Below are 21,740 nucleotides of genomic sequence, written 5' to 3'. Positions count from 1 at the left end.
TGGTAAAAACCTTCAATTTCTTCATCTTTGGCCTTAGTGGTTAGTGCATAAATATGATTAATAGTCATATTAACTGGTCTTCCTTGTAGGCATATGGATATTATTCTATTACTGACAGCATTGTATTTCCAGATAGATCTTGAAATGTTCTTTTTGACAATGAATGCAACACTGTTCCTCTTCAATTTATCATTCCTGGCATAGTAGACCATATGATTGTCTAATTCAAAATGGCCAATACCAGTCCATTTCAGCTCACTAATGCCTAGGATATCTATCTTCAAGAGTTCCATTTAATTGTTGACAACTTACAATTTTCATAGATTCATACGTTGTACATTCCATATTCCAGTTATTAATGGATGTTTGCAGCTGTTTCTTCTCATTTTGAGCTGTGCCACATCAGCAAATGAAGGTCCCACAAGCTTTACTCCACCCACGTCATTAAGGTCGACTCTACTTTGAGGAGGCAGCTCTTCCGAAGTTGTGCTTGAAGTGCCTTCCAACATGCGGGGCTCATCTTCCAGCACTATATCAGACAGTGTTCCACTGCTATTCATTAGGTTTTCCCTGGCCAATTTTTTTCAGAAGTAGAGTGCCTTCTCCTCTTTCTAATCTGTTAGTCTGGAAGGTCTGCTGAAACCTATCTACTGTGGGTGACCCTGCTGGTATTAGAAATACTGATGGCATAGCTTCCAGCATCACAGCAACACATAAGCCACCACAGTTCGACGATCTGTCAGAGGGGTGGTGGATATCTACATGGGCTAAAAAAGTTGTGTCTACATGGGCTAAAAAGTTGGAAGGAATACTTTATCAGGGAGAAAGTTGCTGGGACGTGATCCCTAAAAGTCAGATTGAGGTACCAAAAGCCACAGTCAAACTTGTTGCTGTTGAGAAAATTCCAACTCATGATAACCCTATGTGTAACAGAGTAGAACAGTTCCACAGGGTTTTCTTGGCTATAATCTTTACAGAAGCAGATCACCAGGCCTTTCTTCCACAGTGCCACTGGGTAGATTCAAACTGCAAACTTTTAGGTTAGTAGATGAATGCAAACTGTTTGCACCACCCAGAGACCTTGTAGACTGGCATAAGTGGGAGCCAAATGTCTTACCTCTATGTCTAAGTTGCAAAAATGATTGCTCTTGGATATTTTCTATAAGTTAATCTTGGATTTCATGAAAAGAATTGACCTAAGTACAAGAAAACCTGTGTTCTGGTCCCATGTCTGTCACTGTCTTGATGTGTGATTTTAGACAAGTTAATGAACCTCTTTGGGTATCAAGTCCCTTAAAATGGACTAAATATGTTTACCTCTCTTAATTCTCATAGGGGTTAGGAGCTAATAAAAGAATTTGTATGCAATGGAAAGTGTTCTTAGTGATACATAATGACCTGTGTTGAACTGAATTAATTGCAGACATTACTACACTTCATCATAAATAAGACTATAGGTTTTCAACTTCTGTGCTCTTAACTTTGTACATAGGTGGGTGGCCTGTGTCAGCCCACCTAGGCAGACAGTGGAGATCAAAGTTTTGGTTTATTGCGGTAGTGTTTTGTAGTTTTCTTCGCATAAGTCTTTCATGTCCCTAGTTAGATTTATTCCTAAGTATTTCATCTTTTCAGGAGCTATTGTAAATGATATTGGTTTCCTGATTTCCTTTTCAGAGTTCTCTTTGTTAGTGCAGAGAAATCCAACTGATTTTTGTATGTTAATCTTGTACCCTGCCACTTTGCTGAATCCTGCTATTAGCTCCAGTAACTTTCTTGTGGAATTTCTGGGATTTTCTATGTATAGAATCATGTCATCTACAAATAGGGATAGTATTACTTCTTCTTTACCAGTTTGGATGCCCTTTACTTCACTTTCTTGCCTTGTTGCTCTAGCTAGGACTTCCAGTACAATATTGAATAAGAGTAGTGTTAAGGGGCATCCTTGTCTGATCCTCATTCTTAAGGGGAATGCTTTCAGCCTCTCTCCATTGAGAATGATGCTGGCTGTTGATTTTGTTTATAAGCCCTAAATTATGTTGAGGAATTTCCATTCTATTCCTATTTTGCTGAGGGTTTTTGTCAGGAAAGGTGTTGGATTTTATTAAATGCCTTTTCTGCTTCGATTGAGATGATCATGTGATTCTTTTCTGTTTTTTCATTTATGTGGTGAATTACGTTGATTTGTTTTCTAGTGTTGAACCATTCTTGCATATCTAGTATGAATCCTGCTTGGTCTTGATGTATTATTTTTCTGATATGCCAAAGTAGGTGCTGCCTTTTTCCCATTTTCTCAATTTTATCTATTCTTGTAAATTGGATTGGGCATTTTATCTCTTTAGCTTAAGGCCTCTTCAGAAACAGGACAATAGTCTGCTGTTTGGTCACTTTTCTGAGACCTATTCTCTGATGTTTGTTCTTTGGAACTGACCACTCCACCCATGAGAAGATAAAGAAGTAAAGACATGGAAAAGATGAACCCTTCTCCTACTACCTAAAGTAGAGGTGGCCCTCAAGTCATAGCTTCACTTTCCTGAGCCTGGCCCTGATTCTCACTAGGACTGTTGGGAGTGAAGGAGTGAGAGGAGTGGAAAATTAGGGAGTTTCCCTCAGGACAGATACTGCTATTCAAGCCACATGGGAAAGAAACAGCTATGCCCCTCACAATAGAGCAGATCCAAAGAACATTGTCCCAGGCCCACACATAGGGTTCTTTCCTTTTTTGTTTTCTAGCAAATTTATTTATTTTATTGTGCTTTAGGTGAAACTTTGCAAAGCAAATTAGTTTATCATTCAACAATTTATACACAAATTGTTTTGTGACATTGGTTGTAATCCCCGCGATGTGTCAACACTCTTCCCTTCCTCACTTGCTCGTTTACACCCGTCCATTTCTCCTGTCCCTTCCTGCCCTCTCATCATTGCTTTTGGGCAGGTGTTGCCCCTTTGATCCCATAGACATGGTTGAACTAAGAAGCACGTTCCCCACAGGTGTTATTGTTTGTTTTATAGACTTGTCTAATCTTCAGTTGAAGGATAAACCTCGGGAGTGGCTTCAGTTCTGAGTTAAAAGGGTGTCCGGGGGCCATAGTCTCGGGGTTTCCTCCAGTCTCTGTCAGACCAACAAGTCTGGTCTTTTTTGTGTGAATTTGAATTTTGTTCTACATTTTTCTCCCACTCTGTCTGGGACCCTCTATTGTGATCCCTGACAGAGCAGCTGATGGTGGTAGCTGGGGACTATCTAGTTCTTCTGGGCTCAGGCTAGTGGAGGCTATGGTACTTGTGGTCCATTAGTCCTTTGGACTAATATTTCCATTGTGTTCACTCCATTCTTTCCTCTTCTTCTGGTTACCAGCTATCTCCACATTGCCAAACTCAGGGTTTCTATTTTTGCCCCATCTTACCTCTCAGCAGCATTTGGCTCCCTCTTCCCTGAAACTTGCTTTCTTGGCTTCTTTGATAGCACGCTCCCCTTGTTTTCTTCCTACCTCAGTCTCTGTTTCTTCTGCGTGCCCTCTAAATGGTGATGTTCTTCTGCACTTGGCATGGACCCTCTTCTTTGCCAATACTCTCATCTCAATAACTCACATCTATTCCCCCAGCTTTAAATCTGTCCTTGTGCTGAGGTTCCAGCTCCAATCTCCTTTCTGAGTTCCAAATTTGAATATCTAAGTGCCTACCTGCCACTACAGCAGATGTCACAGACATCTCTGAGGTAACATGTTGTATGCTCACTGCCCTGCCTGCGGTGGGCTCCTCCATCTCAGCAAATGGAACCACTGACCTCCAACTGACTGCTCATGCCAGAAACCTGAGTTGACCTATTTATCTCCCTGTCTCACCACCCCGACATCCAATCCATTAGCAAGTCTTGTCCATTCCTCCTCCAAAATAGCTAGCAAATCTGCTTCTGTCTATTTCCACTGCCAACACCTTGGGAGCCACCATACTTCTCACCTAGACTACTTTGAACCTGTCTTCCTGCTTCCATTCTTTAACATTACCCACGTTTATTTGTTAGGTGCAGTCAAGTCGGTTCTGACTGATAGCGACCCTGTGTACAACAGAACAAAACACTGCCAGGTCCTGCACCATCCTCACAATCGTTGTTATGCTTGAATCCATTGTTGAGGGTCTTCCTCTTTTTCACTGACCCTGTACTTTACCAAGCATGATGTCCTTCTCCAGCAGTAAAATAGACTGGAAAATAACACCCCTCCCTAAAACTCTTCATTGGGTTCCCATGGCACTTAGAATAAAACCCAAACTCCTACCTATGGCCTACCAGGCCTGATAAAACCTGGCCTTGCTTACCACCCCAGACTCAGGTCAAGCCTCTCTCTTCTGGTTCACTAAGCTCCAGCTGTTTTAGCCTCTTTCCTGTTCCTGGAGCCCTTGATGCACTCTCCCATGCCAGGGCCTTTGCACATGCTGGCCTGCCTCCCTTGCCTGGAATGCTCTCCATCTCCTCTTCCACAGTGTTTTCTCATCCTTTAGGACTCAGCTTAAATATCACCTCAGAATGGCCTGCAGTGACTGTCTGACATGAAGTGCATCCCTCCACTTTTATCCTGATGCATAGAGTCATACATGTTTCCTTCACAGTATGTATCACAATCAGTGTCTATGTGGCTTTTTTGCTTGCTGATACAAAATCCCTTAGACTGTAAATTCTACATGGCAGGGACCACATTTTGTCATTTTATCCCTAGCACCTCCGCACAGTGCTTGGCTCATGGTAGGTACTAATAAGGATTTGTTGCATGGAAAAATGAAGGCTTCATTCCTTATTCCTCTAGCTTCATTGTGTCCTTGACTGACCCCAGAGAGAGTTCCTCCTCCTTGGGTACAGAGTGGGGTAAGCTGGGGACAGGGGACATTGGAAGAAGAGAGGAAGCCCTGCTTTCAGAGTGTGTGGCTGACTCTACATGCTTTGAAATTGTTATGTGTTCTTTGGTACAGAGAGTTGTAAATGAGGAAGGTTCTAGAGAGATTACTGGTGCCTTGAAATATCTATGGTGCTTTTGGTTGTTATGTCTGAGACATGTTGTATGTTAGTAACTGATTTATGTTCAAAAAGATGTGTAGAGTCATAGTAATTATATATATTTTGTGAAAGGAGAAATAATGTTTGTTCTGATTTAGATGGTGGCTCAAAGATGTATTCTCTCTGACAGAAACAGGTCCAGGCTTGGAAACATTTCCAAGTAACTGTCCTCTGTTACCACAATTTTCACCTGTTAATTAGGTAACTGAGCATTCAGGTAGCCAGACAGTTGACAAAAGCCACTGGATCAGGGAGCAGGTGGTGGAGGTTGAAATTGAGAAGATGGTTGAAGACATGACCATGGAGGTAAACCAGATGGAGGAGAGAAGGTCAAGCAAGGGAAAAGGATGGAAAAGAGTTGGAAAAAAAAAAAAAAACAACTTCACTTTATCTGTGTGAAAAACTACAAAGTCCTCCTTGTTATTTTTGGGCAAGCAGAGCCCTACTGATCAGCAAAGAGGCTGCTAATGAAGACTTTGCTTCCAGAACCTGGCAATGTCAGAAACAAGGGAGAGTGGAAAGTGGAAGGAGACCGTGGGCCTGACCCAGCCTGTCTTCGTTCATGTCCTCATCTCTGTCCACCGACGTCTGCTATAGCCACAGCCATTTGTGTGCTCCCCAGCTCACAAGGGGTCACTGCTGTTCCTCAAGGCCTTCACATGGGTGGGCATGGGAACTGCTGTCCTCTTTGTGAAGAGGAATAGCAGCAAAATTGAAAGACAGGGCATCTAAATCAGAAGACAGATGGGGAAGGGGGCAAAGTCTGACTTTGCTCTTTGAGTTGTATGATCTTCATTTCATCTTTTGGGGCTTCTCTCTTGGCTGTCAAGTCCCTGGGTGGCATAAACAGTTTCTCTCGGCTGCTAACAGAAAGGTTGGTGGTTTGAACTCACCCAACGGTACCACGGAAGAAAGGCCTGGTGATCTGCTTCCATATGGGCTCAGTTCTGCCCTATAACACATGAGGTTGCCATGAGTTGGGATGGACTTGACAGCAATGGTTTTTTTGTTTTGTTTGGTTTGGTCTTGACAGTTTTGCAACATTGTGAAGGTTAGCGTGAGATGCTTTGGACGCTGTGAACCATGAATCCTGCATTGGTTATGGCGCATCTTCTGGGATTGGGGCTGGCCGATGGGGAGTGAAAATGGCAAAGGACAGAGAAAGCAGAACTCTGAGGAGTCTCCTCCCTTAGGCAAATCCACGGCCTCCCTCGGGGAAACCTGCCCTCCTCTTTACTAACCAGCACCTTTGAGTGTGGGTAGAGAGTCAGGACTCTTAATTCATCTTCTACGCTTCCCCAGGGGCCAAGTGCAGGTAGGATACTCATTAGTATGTACATATGAAAAGTTAATCGTGAGCATGGAACTCCACAAATACAAACAGAACAAGCTCTTGGCTTGCTGACATGAAAGCTGAGATATAACAGCTTATGAGTAATCAAACCAACTCCAAAACAAGGCAGTTGCAGTTAAGTCCATTCCGACTCATGGCGACCCCACAGGTGTCAGAGTAGAACTGTGCTCCATGGAATTTTCAGTGGCTGATTTTTCAGAAGTAGATCGCCAGGCCTTTCTTTTTAGGCACCTATGGTTGGATTCAGACCTCCAAACTGTCAGTTCGCAGCTGAGTACTTTAACTGTTTATACCACTTATTTTAAGGGTAGATTAAAAAAAAAAGAAAGAAAAAAAATTGTCTTAAAAGTAGGGGGATTTCAATATTTCACTTCCTTTACTAAGAGAAACATTCAGCAGTGAAAATTCAGATGTGAAAGTTCTTGAAAAAATACTTGGACTTTTGTTTTCTTCTGAGTTTGGAAACCAAAAAGTGCCTGATCATTTCTGAGGGGTATTCCAGGAAGCTCTTCTAGTATGAATTGGTTAGGAATAAAAGCTTGAGTGTTTTCGGTGCCTCTCTCCATATCTAGGAATTCATAAAAACCACATTTCATTATTTTCTGGTGAGAAGGAATTTTGTGACCTTTTGGGAACCTTTGATCTTTGTTTTTCCCTAAGAAAGTCACGATAAGGAGTGAGCCAAATTTCTCAGCAACAGGAAGTTGGTATCAGTGCCCCAGGCTTGTGTTCCCAGGAGTGTCGATGGCTCTGAGCAAGCTGACTTGTCCTTAGCTTCTTACATATAAGTTGTCCGATTTTACCCTTACAAACTTGTGAAGATGTCCACACGCCTCACGGTTGATAGAACGGATGCTGATGGCAGCCACTGAGACATCTGCCTGCTTGCCTTCCGCAGCACTCAGGGTATCCATGGTCCATGCCTTTAAACAGAAGGTTGAAACCCAAAGGTCTAGGACTGGACAAGGAACGTAGGATTCCACCTGGGAAGGAATGCTAGCAATTTGGGCACGCGAGGGGCAAGCTCTACACGTTTACCAACAAGCTTCTGGTCTCTAAAACCAGTGCGTATGGTGCTCATGAACCAATGACATCCTCAGCATTGGACACACTTGACCACATCTTTCTGGAAATATTCTCTTTCCTTCTTGTCCTTGCCTCCATACTTTCTGACCACTCCTTGTCAATTAGCTTTGCAGGATCTGCTTCCTTTGCCCATCACTTAATTCAGTGATTCTCAACCAGCAGTGACTTGGCTCTCTAGGGGACATTTGGCAACATCCGGAGACATTTTTGATTGTCACGACTTGAGGTTGTGGGCAGGTAGGTACTGCTAGCATCTAGTGGGTAGAGGCCAAGGATGCTGCTACAAATCCTACAACGTGCAAGACAAGCCCTACAGCAAAGAAATACCTTGTCTAAATCATCAGTAGTGCCAGGGTTGAGAAACCCTGACTTACCTGTTTCCACAGTGTGAAGTCCTAGATCCTTTATTCTTCTCGCTCAAACACTGCCTTTGGGTCATCTCATCTACTGCCACTTCAAAAAGTTCTGGGTACACTCTGGTCCTCCCACATCTCCGTCTCCAGCTAGGATTCCTTTCCTGAGCTTTGGATTCATATATTTACCCTCTTAATGGAAACCCTGGTGGCCTAATGGTTAAGTGCTACGGCTGCTAACCAAAAGGTCGGCAGTTCAAATCCACCAGGTGCTCCTTGGAAACTGTACGGGGCAGTTCTACTCTGTCCTATAGGGTCCCTATGAGTCAGAATCAGTGGCAACAGGCTTGGTTTTTTTTGGTTTACTGGCTATCTTTAGTTTGATAACCTGCTGACAGTGTCTTTGCTTGCTTGTCTGTTTGATTCTCAGCAAGAAAAAGAAATGTTAGTAATTGAAAAAGTACTCTGATATATGGTCATTTGTACTAAAAGTTAAAATTAATTTTTATTTTGGAATTACACACACAATTTAGTAGCACTCTGAGATAATCCACAAAAGCTAGAATCCCTTTTGAAGAGAAACTCTCCAGCTTTGAGGTCACAAAAGTTTGTACCTAGTCAGCCCTGCAAAAGGAAAGTGGCTCTTGGAGTGAAACAAAGACTTGCTGGCTTTCATTCTGGACTCCAAGGGCTCAGCCTGGTGCTCTCTACTGTTGCCTAATGCTTTCAAAGCCTCCACCAGTCCGAGGGCGACACTGTGGGACAATAAATATAATTCATTAATTTTCCTTGGCATTCAAAGACTACCTTCAGTCGCCCAAAGTGCTGAAACCTCACTGCTTCTCAAAGAACAAGTGATGGCTGTTGAACGAGGCCGTTTCCCAGATGGTCTTCTTTGCTTTACCTCTAGGCCCCACTCCCAGGCCTCCAGCTCCTTGTCTCCTGGCGAGACTCCCACCACGAGCTCATGTGCTCCCCTCGCCCGCACAGACTAACACTAATCCACTCGATTATGTCATTTAGAAAAATCACCAGGGAGCAACTGCGTCCTTGCAGGACAGTGGATGAGTCCCATGAGGGACACCTCGATGGGGCAACAAAGGGAGAGTCGGGGCCGGGAAGGCAAGAGTGTGGCGCCTGGTCCGTCACGGGGTCAGTCACGCGGAGGGTTTGGAACTTGGCCCCCGGGCTCGTGCTCACCGCGTACTTTCCTGAATCGCTACCACCGCCTACACGTTCTGAGTCCTTCGTTGACATGGTGATGGGCTATCAAGGAGGAAGAGGTGTCCTCAGAGGCAGTGCCTCTCAAGCAAGAGCGGATCCCCATGCTCCATAAACTTTCTCTGTCTTGAAAAGAACAATTTCCTTCTCCAACTTGGAGCTTCTTTCTGGAGAGCTGTCCATCTATGTCTTAAAAATAAGTCTTCGTGTGCACCAGAAGACGCCAGGCAAGGCGGTGTGGGGGAAGAGAGTGTCACAGACTAGATGAAGAGGAAAGGGGTAGAGAAGATATGGAGCAAAGGCTGGGGGCCTTTCCACCTGGGTCAACCTCAGAATGGAGGCACACAGGCAAGTGACTTCCAAGAACAGGTGTGACTCTTCGCCTGTGTTCGCTGGCTCTCCCCCAGCTTCCGGCAGGGCTGCCAACTCCTTCGTGGCCACGCCCTTCCTGCAGTCTCCGGTTTAGCTGCCATGGTGTGGCCACCTAGAGGTGCTTCCCGGAATCACACCTTCTCACGGGATTCCCTGTGACCACCACACCCCCTTTCAGGGCTTGGGGTGCCATCTATAGCCACAGGAAAGAGCAAAAGGGACCCGCCCCAAGTGGGTTAAGCATGCACCCTGCTCACACCAGCCTGGCAGACCTGTGGCTGCAGATATTAGTCAAATCTCATCTCCCAGGATACGCAGAAAACCTCCTCGTCCACTTCTGCCCCACTTTATTGTTTGGTTTATTTATTCATTCATGCCACAGAAATTGAGTGGCTGGGAGGTTGAGCACTGTGTTCACCTCTGAAGATAGAATGTGATGGCCCTAAGCCTCAGGCTGTTCCCATCTCTGGCGAGCCTTGGCCAGGATCAGGCAAGTGCAATCTTGTGGTGAGGTGTGGGGAAGCACTCAGGGAGGTCCAGCCGCACCAAGGAAGGCCACCTGACCTAGGTTTCCAGATTCAGCAAAGGCTCCCTGGAGGCAGCAGTATCTCTGCTGAGACCTATAAGGTGAAGGGAGGTGAGGGAGGGCGGTAGTGCTCCAGCTAGAGGGAACAGGTGTGTGCTGTGTCAGCGGCGAGAGGGGGAACTGTGCTGTGTTCAGATTGGAGTGCAGAGTGATTAGGGGGTGAGGGTGCGGTGGAGGCAGTAGGTGAGTGGAGCAGGGCATGGAAGTAACTCAAGGCAGGTATCCAGATCATGAGGGCCTCTATAGGCCATAAGCCAGTTGCCATCAAGTTGACCCTGACTCATGGCGACTCCTGGTGTGTCAAAGTAGAACTGTGCTCTATAGGCTTTTCAGTGGCTGATTTTTCAGAAGTAAATCACCAGGCCTTTCTTCCGAGGTACCTTGGGTGGACTTGAACCTCCAACTTTTCTGTTAGCAGCTGAGTGTGTTAACCATTTGCACCACCCAGGGACTCCTAGGAAATGTAATACACACAATTAAAACCAAAACACCTATGGGGGGAAATAGCGTTTCTGGAGTGCATGTATCTCTGATCTTTGGAAGACTGTTGTTGTTAGGTGCTGTCAAGTCAATTCCGACTGACAGTGACCCTATGTACAACAGAACGAAACACTGCCCAGTCCTGCACCGTCCTCACGATCATTATTATGCTTGAGCCCATTGCTGCAGCCACTGTGTCAATCTGTCTTGTTGAGGGTCTTCCTCTTTTCCTCTTTTTCACTGGCCCTCTACATGATTTCCTTTTCCAGGTACTGATGTCCCCTGATAACATGTTCAAAGTATGTGAGACATAGTCTCGCCATCCTTGCTTCTAAGGAGCATTCTGACTACTTCCTCCAAGACAGATTTGTTCATTCTTTTGGCAGTCCATGGTATATTCAGTATTCTTCGCCAACACCACAATTCAAAGACGTTCATTCTTCTTCAGTCTTCCTTATTCATTGTCCAGCCTTCGCATGTATATGAAGCGATTGAAAACACCATGGCTTGGGTCAGGCGCACCTTAGTCTTCAAGGTGATATCTTTGCTTTTCAACACTTTAGAGAGGTCTTTTGCAGCAGATTTTCCCAGTGCAATGCGTCTTTTGATTTCTTGACTGCTGCTTCCATGGGTGTTGATTGTGGAACCAAGTAAAGTGAAATCCTTGACAACTTCAGTCTTTTCTCCATTTATCATGATGTTGCTTATTGGTTCAGTTGCGAGGATTTTTGTTTTCTTTATGTTGAGGAGTAATCCATACTGAAGGCTGTAGTCTTTGATCTTCATCAGTAAGTGCTTCAAGTCCTCTTCACTTTCAGCAAGCAAGGTTGTGCCACCTGCATAACGCGGGTTGCTAATGAGTCTTCCTCCAATCCTGATGCCCCATTCTTCTTCATATAGTCCAGCTTCTTGGATTATTTGCTCAGCATACAGATTGAATAGGTATGGTGAAAAGATACCCCCACGTGTCTGCCAGCTTGTTGTACTGTGGAGGCTTGCGTGTTGCTGTGATGCTGGAAGCTATGCCACCAGTATTCAAATACCAGCAGGGTCACCCATGGTGGACAGGTTTCAGGTGAGCTTCCAGACTAAGACAGACTAGGAAGAAGGACCCAGTGGTCTACTTCTGAAAAGAATTAGCCAGTGAAAACCTTATGAATAGCAGCGGAACATTGTCAGAAGGCTACATAGTTATAAAATATTATCTCCTTACTGACAGAATCCCCTTCACTGGGCTGCATCTTATTATTTTGTAATAATATTTTGTAACATCAGATTCTACGGAGCCTAAGTCTTGGAACTTCTTTGCTGTGGGGACACTGCTGAGGGCGTGGCCTCCTCTATTGCTTAATACCTCCTAGATGAAATGGGGTGGTTGAACATTTTTTTTTTTTTAGATCTAATTATTTGGGAGGAAACTTTGTTTCCCTTAAAAATAATAGGAACTGTGTACATTTCATGTGTCCTTTTTACTTTGGGTGTCTGGAAATCTCTTGCTAAATTTGAATTGTAGCAATATCAACCCAGGAAGCGCTTCTGGTTACCATTTTTATGTTTCAGTGTTCTCCTGGGTCCTGATTTTCTTTCATAGCTTCTCATTTTTAATGTATGTGCTTTGGATTGTAAGTTATCTCAACGGTGCATGGGGCTGGTTGGGAGAGAAAGAAATGAAAGAATTAATAGGAAAGGGGAGGGTTTCCAGTGAAGGAAACAAAAGGATAATGAGGAAACTGGTTTGAGTAAAAGGGAGTCTGTTGAGGCTCTGTGGAAAATAAGGGGGTGTTAGCAGAGAGAGACGAGAGTAGGGAAGTACAGACGGTGGAAGGAGCCCTGGTGGCGCAGTGGTTAAAGAACTCGGCTGCTAACTGAAAGGTTTTTTCCACCTCCACGGGAGAAAAGACTTGGCGATCTGCTCCCATAAAGATACAGCCTAGGAAACCCTATGGGGCTGTTTTGCTCTGTCCTCTAGGGTCGCTGTGGGTCAGAATCGAGTTGACAGCATGCAACAACAACAACAGACTGTGGACAGAGGCAACAGGGAGCCACAGAAGGTTCTTGAGCAGGGGAGTGTAACATGAAACTCATTTCAGTAAGATTGCCCTGATTGCAATGTTGAGTATGTACCCAAATAGAGGAAATCTAGGATGGTGATGCTGACGAACACAGAAGACCAGACAGTTATGGGAAGCATTTGGGGGTGGGGGGAGTGAATCAAGTTGAGATATAACATGTAAAAAAGGAATCAGTGATTGCAACAGATGTCTGGAGTGTTATTATTGCCAGAGAGTTAAATTAGAGGGAAGGATTTGTTGGAAGCTTTGAGGGAGGGGGGCGGGGAGGGGAGGGAGGGGAGAAGGAGGCAGGAGTAGCTATGTTCCCGACGGAAGGGTTCTAAAATCCCAGATCTTTCTTATGTCTTGTCCTTAACTGGATAGAATCCACATGACCTCTCCTTCATCAGGCTGGACTTCTTCAAAGCCAGATAGCTTCCTAGAAGAAGACTGTCACTTTGAGAACTTGATCAAATTACATATTAAGCCAGAGGACAACAGTGTAACAGATAAAAGATCACTTAGAAACCTTCCTTAGAAGATTCAAACAGTTCTCACCTGACCAACCCCTCAATTAACACGAGATCGTAAATAATTACATGCTTCTCTTCCTTGGCCCAATGAAACATTCATTTCTCCAGGTCAGTAAAGGCTATTCACCGCCCCCACACCCAACCTAGTATTATGAAAAATTTCCAACATAAAGCAAAGTTGAAGGAATTGTACCATCAGCACTTGTATTCCCCGTCATTTGTATTCTACTATCCATGGTTTCCAGTGTTTGCTTTATCACAAATCTATCCATCTATCCATCCTTAATTAATTCATCTGTTAATTCAGCTTATTTTCATGCATTTCAAAGTAAATTGCAGACATTACTACACTTCATCATAAATAAGACTATAGGTTTTCAACTTCTGTGCCCTTAACTTTGTACACAGGTGGGTGGCCTGTGTCAGCCCACCTAGGCAGACTGTGGAGATCAAGGAGAAGCCCGTGGCCCTTTCTGTGGGTGGTTTATTGTCCCAGTTGCCACCTCCCGAGGTGCTTTAGCACTGACTCTTTAATTAGAGTCTTGCCTGTCCTGCGTACTTCATGCGTTCCTAGAAAGTGGAAAAGGGAATTTTTGCAAACCAGTGCTATTTGAGGACTTGAGGTTGAAAAGATCATGCAGGTCACATAGGTGGCCTGCTGCCATCAGTCAGTTCCAACTCCTGGCGACCCCATGTGTGTCAGAGTAGAACTGTGCTCCATAGAGTTTTCAATGGCTAGTTTTTCAGAAGTAGATCACCAGGCCTTTCTTCTGAGGCCCCTCTGGGTGGATTCGAACCACCAGCCTTTCGGTTAGTAGCCAAGTGCTTAACCATTTGTACCATCCAGGGACTCTCGTGTAAGTGGAGGTAGTTCTATATTTAAAAAAAAAAGACAAAGTTGTCCCCTAGAAATACAAGCAATATCGCCTATGTCTGTATGTCTGTCTGTATTTTTATATATCAGCTTTACTTAAAGCAAACTGTCCCTTTAACAACATAAGGGACATAGAGAATACAGATGGTCTTTGCATTTAGGATACAAATACAATGGCTTTCCCGAAACAGGTCAAAACCATCACATTTGTCTGTACCTGTGGGGAGTTCTGGGCAGAAACTGGAATGGGGGAGGCTGGTGAGGAGTAATTTAAAAGCCTTTAGCGAGCAAATGAATGGTATTACAAAGAACAGGGATTGTATTACTAGGATTTACAAAACATGCGTGTCTTTTCTGCATGTAAGTGTTCAAGCTTCAGGGGACATGATCCAGCAGTGTGATAAGAAGCCCAGCTATAACAGCATTCTGTTAAGCTTTGTTCTGCCTCCATTTTCATCTGTTGTATTTGTGCTTCAGTTTTAATTAATGCTTTGACCATGTGTTTGCCCCTCTGGAGATTTTGGGGAGACTCCCATTTTTTAAATAAATAATTGTGGTTGGTGTTACTTGCTGTTGAGTTGGCTCTAACTCCTGGAGACCCCACATACCACAGAACAAAACGTTGCCCAGTCCTGCGCCATCTTCATGATCCTTGGTGTGCTCAAGTCCATTGTTGCGGCCACTGTCTATTTTGAGTGACTTCCAACCTCTATGGCACAATATTTTGTCGTGATCCATAAGGTTTTCATTGGCTAATTTTTAGAAGTAGATTACCAGGCCTTTCTTCCTAGCCTATCTTAGTCTGGAAACTCTGCTGAAACTTGCCCACCATGGGCGACCCTGCTGGTGTTAGAAATACTGGTGGCATAGCTTCTAGCATCATAGTAACACACAAGCCACCACAGTAAGACAAACTGACAGATGGGTGGTACAATAAAATAAAAAATAAGGTATATTTAATATGCCCAAACAAGAAAATTCCTCCTCAGTGTACCCAGAAGTAAGAAGATCTTGTCAGTGCAATAAAACTTCATTGTAAGAAACTATCTATCCATTAGCATCAGAAGTAAACCAAGGGCATTATCCTAGGGACTTGGGAAAAAGACTGCAGTAGGGAAGAGCCATCATCAGGGATTCGTTCTCAGAGCCAAGTATTGCCTGAACAGAGGAAAGAAGGAGAGAACTGAAGCAAATGTGAACTGGGTGATACCATGCAAGCTCATTACTAGCAATGCATGCAAAGGAGTCGGCTGGTCCTAGAGGGTAGAAGCTGGCTTATTTATCTTGGTTAACTCAACACAAATGATAGCCCTATCAGGGAAATGGAATAGAGAAAAGAGACAGAGATCATATTTTAAAATGTTATCATCTGGTTTTTAAAATATGTGGGCTCCATGAGTTTCTTTCCCTGGAGAAAATTAAGTGTTGCTGGTTTCCCAGGAAGGTTAAAGATAAGAGTGTGACCAGCTGAGCCTTAGGCATCCAGCCTTTGGAGCCTGCGTGACAGTGATGAACTGTCGGCTCCATGGGGTATCTCAGTGATTAAGGCTTGTCGCTTTCACAAGAGTCAGGCAAAATGCATTCCATTGTAAGTTTAGCCTCACACCCAGGGAAAATGTTTATAACAGCCTCCTATCTCCTGGTATGGGGGGAGTCAAAACAAGTGCTTATTATTTTCCCTGGATGCTGTGAACAGTTAAAGCACTTGGCTGCTAACTGAAAGGTTGAAAGTTCGAGTCACCCAGAGGCCCCTCAGACGAAAGGCCTGGCAGTCAACTTCTGAAAAATCAACCTTTGAAAACCTTATGGAGCACAGCTCTACCTTGACACACACGGGCGGCCATGAGTCCGAATTGACTCAGTGGCAACTGTGGTTTTTTGTTTTGTTTTTTTATTTTCCCTGTTGCCACCTATGCAACCTTATAAGAATTCTCTACGGGCTGGTACATTTGAGGACTTATTTTCGAGACTATTTTACAGTCAGAGAATCTAAAGAGCAGTTATTATACGAACACTTAAACCAGTATTTCACGCTTGTAGTGCTGTCTCTAAGATATTCAGATGAAGTAGGCATTACAGAGCGAACAGGAGGAGAAGCTGTAATTTTGGAGAAAAGGACGGGAATTGAACAGCACTGTCTTTCTAACCAGTGCCTTTTGGAAAGAGATATTTAAAGGAAAATCTACCAAAATAATGATTCAATTGACAAGGAAAGATGGGTTCCCCTCTGTTTACATATGCTATTGTTTCAGCCCATGATGTTTTGTTTCCTTCAGAAGAAAATATTTTACCCCCCTGAGATAATTAATTTTTGTCAGTTGCACTGTTTATAAGGGAAACTGAGAAACTGTTAATTGAAATACAGAATGAGTCACTGTTTTCAGTAATTTTTGGCAGCCTCCTAATTTGTGTCAATCCCAGCCTAATTATTAGATTTTTTGGAAGCAGAAAGCATATTTGATTTGTCTCTTACTGAAATTTCTTCTTCCTTTTTTAAAGATGATATGTGCTGCCTGACAAAGGTTATATAATTTATGTCGATGGGAGGTGAAGTACCAGAACATTTGAAATACCAGGAGGTTTACTGTGTCGCGCTTGGCTGTTCACAGTACCTCAATATTTACAAAACTCGCAGGATGCAGTCTTCCTCTCTTCCTCATTCCTACCCCAGCCCCGACCAGAAAATGTGATTCTCTTAAAGACCTTTTAGCTCGTATTAAGCCACAGTATATAGTCCATCACTAATGACATCACGGAAGTAAACTTCCCAGAAGCCATCAGGGAGAATTCATTTGGAAATCCAATTGAATGTCACTTGCAAAGGGCAGGCTCCTAGAAGAGATGGCCAGCCATGCATTCCTGAGTTATTTGTTGTAAAAGCATTCATCACTGCAAACTCATTTACCCCTAATGTGGACCTACGACATTGTTCCACAGGAATTCTGTTCCAAAGGATTGTTAATGGCCAGAGCGGAAGCTGCTGACTGTGGGCAGGGTTAATAAAATCCATCAGATCAATGGCCGGTATAATGGGCCTGTTAATGGTTCTTAATAGGAGTTGGATCTTTCTGGCCACTGCAGAATGAAGGCAGGCAGAGAGGCAGGTGGCTGTGCTGGGCAGACAGCCCCATCTCTAGCCTTGCGAGGTGGCCTCTGGGTGGAGAGAGCATTGATGTTAGTCACGGAGCGTTGCCAGGGCTCTGAGGCAGCGTGGCTGGGTGCACGGGGTGGCTTGGGGCAGGAGCAACCAGGGAGGCCATGTGAATAGCTCTGCTGTCCAATGCCAGCTGTTTGCATACCTTGCACTTGCATCCGCAGACCAGCGTGCATCCAAGCACCAGGTGCTGCTGCTATCATAGACCCTACCCAGGCCCACCAAGGAGATTAAGGACGGTAATTACAATAATAATAGTTCTAATCATAGCTAATATCTACTGAAAGCTTTCATGGGCCAAGGACTATGCAGTCATCTCAATCCTGATAGCAGCATCTCTATGAGATATGTGATGTTTGTCGTTGTTGTTGTTGTGAGTTGCTGCCACGTCAACTTCAACTCATGGTGACCCCATGTACAACCCAATAAAATGTTTCCCAGTTCTGTGCCAGCTTCAGAATCCATTGCTGCGGCCACTGGGTATTTTGAGTGCCTTCCAACCTAGAGGGCTCATCTTCCAGCACTGTTGTTGTTGATAGGTGCCATTGAGTCAATTCCAACTCATAGCGACCCTGTGTACAACAGAACGAAACACAGCCTGGTCCCGCACCATCCTCACAACCATTGTTATGCTTGAGCCCATTGTTGCGGCCACTGTGTCAGTCCATCCCATTGAGGGTCTTCCTCTTTTTCGCTGTCCCTCTACTTTACCAAGCATGAGTCCTTCTTCAGAGACTGATCCCTCCTGATAACATGTCCAAAGTATGTGAGATGTAGTCTCGCCATCCTTGCTTTTAAGGAGCATTTTGGCTGTACTTCTTCCAAGACAGATTTGTTGGTTCTTTTGGCAGTCCATGGTATATTCAATATTCTTCTCCAACACCACAATTCAAAGACATCGATTATTCTTCTGTTTTCCTTGTTCATTGTCCAGCTTTTGCATGCATATGAGACAGTTGAAAACAACATGGCTTGGGTCAGGCACACCTTAGTCTTCAAGTGACATCTTTGCTTTTGAATGTTTTAAAGAGGTCTTTTGCAGCAGATTTGCCCATTGAATGCGTCGTTTAAATTCTTGACTGCTGCTTACATGGGTGTTGATTGTGGATCCAAGTAAAATCTATATCAGACAATATTCTGTTGTAATCCATAGGGTTTCCCTTGCCTAATTTTTGGAAGTAGATTGCCAGGCCTTTCTTCCTACTCTGCCTTAGTCTGGACTCTCAGCTGAAACCTGCCCACCATGGGTGGCCCTGCTGGTGTTTGAAATACCAGTGACATAGCTTCCAGCATCATAGCAACACGCAGGCCACTACGGTATGACAGACAGACTGGTGGTGGATGTGCTATTTGTTGTCCCTATTTTATAGCTGAGGAAACTGAAGCTCAGAGAGATTCAGTAACTAGCCCAAGGCTAGATTCCAAACACTATGCCCCTAAGCAACATGTGGAAACCCTGGTGGCATAGTGGTTAAGTGCTATGGCTGCTAACCAAAAGGTCAGCAGTTTGAATCCACCAGATACCCCTTGGAAACTCTATGGGGCAGTTCTACTCTGTCCTATAGGGTCACTATGAGTCAGAACTGACTCCACGGAAATGGATGTACGGGATGAGCATCATGCTCCTTTATTAGAGAAGAGACACAGAAGCTGCAGCCTAAAATTGGACCAGAGGAAGATGTAGGGTATGACAGTGGGCCCCAAAGCCTTTCCATTTGTATGTCTAACCAGTCCACATGCTCAGGGCCAGCCTTGGGCAAAGCACAGAAAGCCATGGTTTACCTTCTATGCTGTTCCTTTAGGCTTTGTTACTGGTATTTGGGGTGCCCAACCTACTTGCCATTGAGTCGACTCTGAATCATGGTGACCCCATGTGTGTCAGAGTAAGAACTGTGCTTGATAAGGTTTTTAATGGCTGGTTTTTCAGAGTAGATCACCCGTTCTTTCTCTCGAGGTGCCGCCAGGTGGACTTGAACCTCCAGACTTTCAGTTAGCAGAGCCGAGCACATTAACCATTTATACCACCCAGGAACTCCATGGGGTGCCCTGAAAAAAAAATAAAACCCATTGCCATTGAGTCGATTCCAACTCATAGCGACCCCATAGGGTTTCCAAGGAGCAGCAGGTGGATTTGAACTGCCAACCTTTTGGTTAGCAGCCAAGCTCTTAACCACTGCGCAACCAGGGACGTTAAAATGCCAGTTGCCTCATGCGACCTAACTGTGGCCTTGACTGGGGCACCTCAGGAAGCCCTCTCTGCCAGTAATGCCTAACATTCAAGATTTGTTCTGTCTCATCGCATTTCATGTCGCTCAGGGTCTTGGTCTCCTGATGGTGTCGTAGCAGGCTCAATTAGAGGGGAAGGGAGCTACTGCCTCTTGGGGGATTATCTGAGCACATGGCTGATATGGCTGAGAGCAGAAGCAGCCCAGAGCAAGCACCCAGGGTTCCCGCAGCACTGCTGGGCAATGGAAGTGCAGGAACATGGGGACTGTGATCCCAGCGACTGTTGTTACTGACACCCTGACCCAGCTGCCTGGGGGCTCAGGAACCAGAATGGGATAGAGCTTACAGGATGAGGTCATTGGTTCATGAGACTACCAGGAACTGAGAAACCTGGGGAGCTGGGATGAAGAAGGAATGAGAGCTGGAGAATATACAATACTAAAACTATTAGATGTTGGAGTCCTTGGGTGGTGCAAATGGTTAATGCACTGGGCAGCTAACCAAAATGTTAGAGATTCAACTCCACTCAGAGGTGCCTCAGAAGAAAGACCTGGTGATCTACTTCTGAAAATCCAGCCATTGAAAACCCTATGGATAGAACTACCATATGACCCAGCAATCCTCGCTATATACCCAGAAGAAGTGAAAGCAAGAACACAAACGGAGACCTGCATGCCAACGTCAGCGCAGCATTTTTCACAATAGCCAAAAGGTGGAAACAACCGAAGTGTCCATCAGCAGATGAATGGGTAAACAAAACGTGGTCTATACATACGGTGGAATATTACTCAGCCGTAAAAAGAAATGAAGTGCTAATGCCTGCCACAACATAGATGAACCTTGAAAACCCTGTGCTGAGTGAAATAGGTCAGTGGCAGAAGGACAAATAACTATATGATCTCACTTGCATGAAATAAGCAAATATACAGAAACCAAAGATGATTACTCATTACCAAGGGTGGGAAGGAGGGGAAAAGGGGAACCATTGTTCAAGGGGCAGTGAGTTTATGTTAATGGTGGCAGAATGATTTGGAAAAGGATAGCAAGAATGGTTGTATAACATGAAGAATGTAGTCAGTGTCACTGGATTACAGAAACTGGTGAATTGGCAAATGCTCTGTTGTGTCTGTTTTTAGCACAATTAAAAAACATACCAACCCTATGGAGCACAGTTCTCCTCTGACACACACGGGGTCGCTGTGAGTCAGAATCAACTAGATGGCAATTGGTTGGTTTTATATAGGTCCTCAGGCACCCAGGGAATATGTTCGAAGCCAAATTTTCAAAAGTTTCGGTTGACAGTTGTGGAAGAAGACAGGTTGGAGGTGGAAGACAGCATTATGGGAACTGAAGGCAGCCCAGGACAGCCTGCCATTGTGATTTATCCCCTTTTCTCTTGCAGCACACTTCCATATGGCCCCTGTCCCTGGTCGAGTTCTTCCTCAGACCACATCACTATCTATCAAAAACGAAAGGACTCACCTTATTGGCTGTATCTAGTCTTGCTTATATTGGCAGGTAAGAATTGCATAAAGTCAAGTTAAGCTTGTCATTCACAGCTCCATGAGATATTACAGAAAAGTATACTGTAATGTCAAAATTCCTTTATCTTCGGTCAACAAGGATTTTGTTGTTGTTAGATGCTCTCGAGTCAATTCTGGCTTATAGGGACCCCATGTAAAACAGAACGAAACACTGCCCAGTCCTGCGCCATCCTCACAATCGTTGATATGTTTGAGCCCATTGTTGCAGCCACTGTGTCAATCCATCTCGTTGAAAGTCTTCCTCTTTTTCAACGATCCTCTTACATTACTAAGCATGATGTCCTTCTCCAAGGGCTGGCCCTGCTGATAACACGTCCAAAGTACGTGAGATGAAATCTCTCCATGCTTGCTTCTAAGGAGCATTCTGGTTGTACTTCTTCCAAGACAGACTTGCTCATTCTTTTGGCAGTCCATGGTATATTCAGTATTCTTCACCAGCACCATAATTCAAAAGCATCAATTCTTCAGTCTTTCTTATTCATAGTTCAGCTTTCGCATGCGTATGAGGTGATTGAAAATGCCATAGCTTGGACGAGGCCCACCTTAGTCCTCAAAGTGACATCTTTGCTTTTTAACACCTTAAAGAGATCTTTTGCAGCAGATTTGCCCAGAGCAATACATTCTTCGATTTCTTGACTGCTGCTCTCATGATGTTGATAGAGGATCCAAGTAAAATGAAATCCTTAACAACTTCAATCTTTTCTCTGTTTATCATGATGTTGTGAGGATTTGTTTTTTTTCTTTATGTTGAGGTAGAATCCATACCGAAGGCTGTAGTCTTTGATCTTCATCAGTAAGTGCTTCAAGTCCTCTTTGCTTTCAGCAAGCAAGGTTGTGTCATCGGCATAATGCAGGTTGTTAA

The 21,740-nt window shown here is 44.3% G+C and overlaps 1 protein-coding gene across 2 annotated transcripts in view; it reads left to right on the top strand.

Moving 5' to 3' along the window:
- ADTRP (androgen dependent TFPI regulating protein) overlaps positions 1 to 21,740 on the top strand; it is a 105,989-nt gene that overhangs the window by 49,458 nt on the left and 34,791 nt on the right. For both annotated transcript variants that reach the window (XM_023737443.1, XM_012557446.2), the window contains one exon: positions 20,737 to 20,852. In XM_023737443.1, coding sequence (XP_023593211.1) covers positions 20,737 to 20,852 — 116 coding nt within the window. The remainder of the gene's footprint in view (positions 1 to 20,736; positions 20,853 to 21,740) is intronic.

Source organism: Trichechus manatus, unplaced genomic scaffold (genome assembly GCF_000243295.1).
Source record: "Trichechus manatus latirostris isolate Lorelei unplaced genomic scaffold, TriManLat1.0 scaffold00103, whole genome shotgun sequence".
In the NCBI taxonomy this organism is placed as follows: domain Eukaryota; kingdom Metazoa; phylum Chordata; class Mammalia; order Sirenia; family Trichechidae; genus Trichechus; species Trichechus manatus.
Note: the sequence above shows the minus strand (reverse complement) of the source record. Positions and strands in the feature narration are given on the sequence as shown.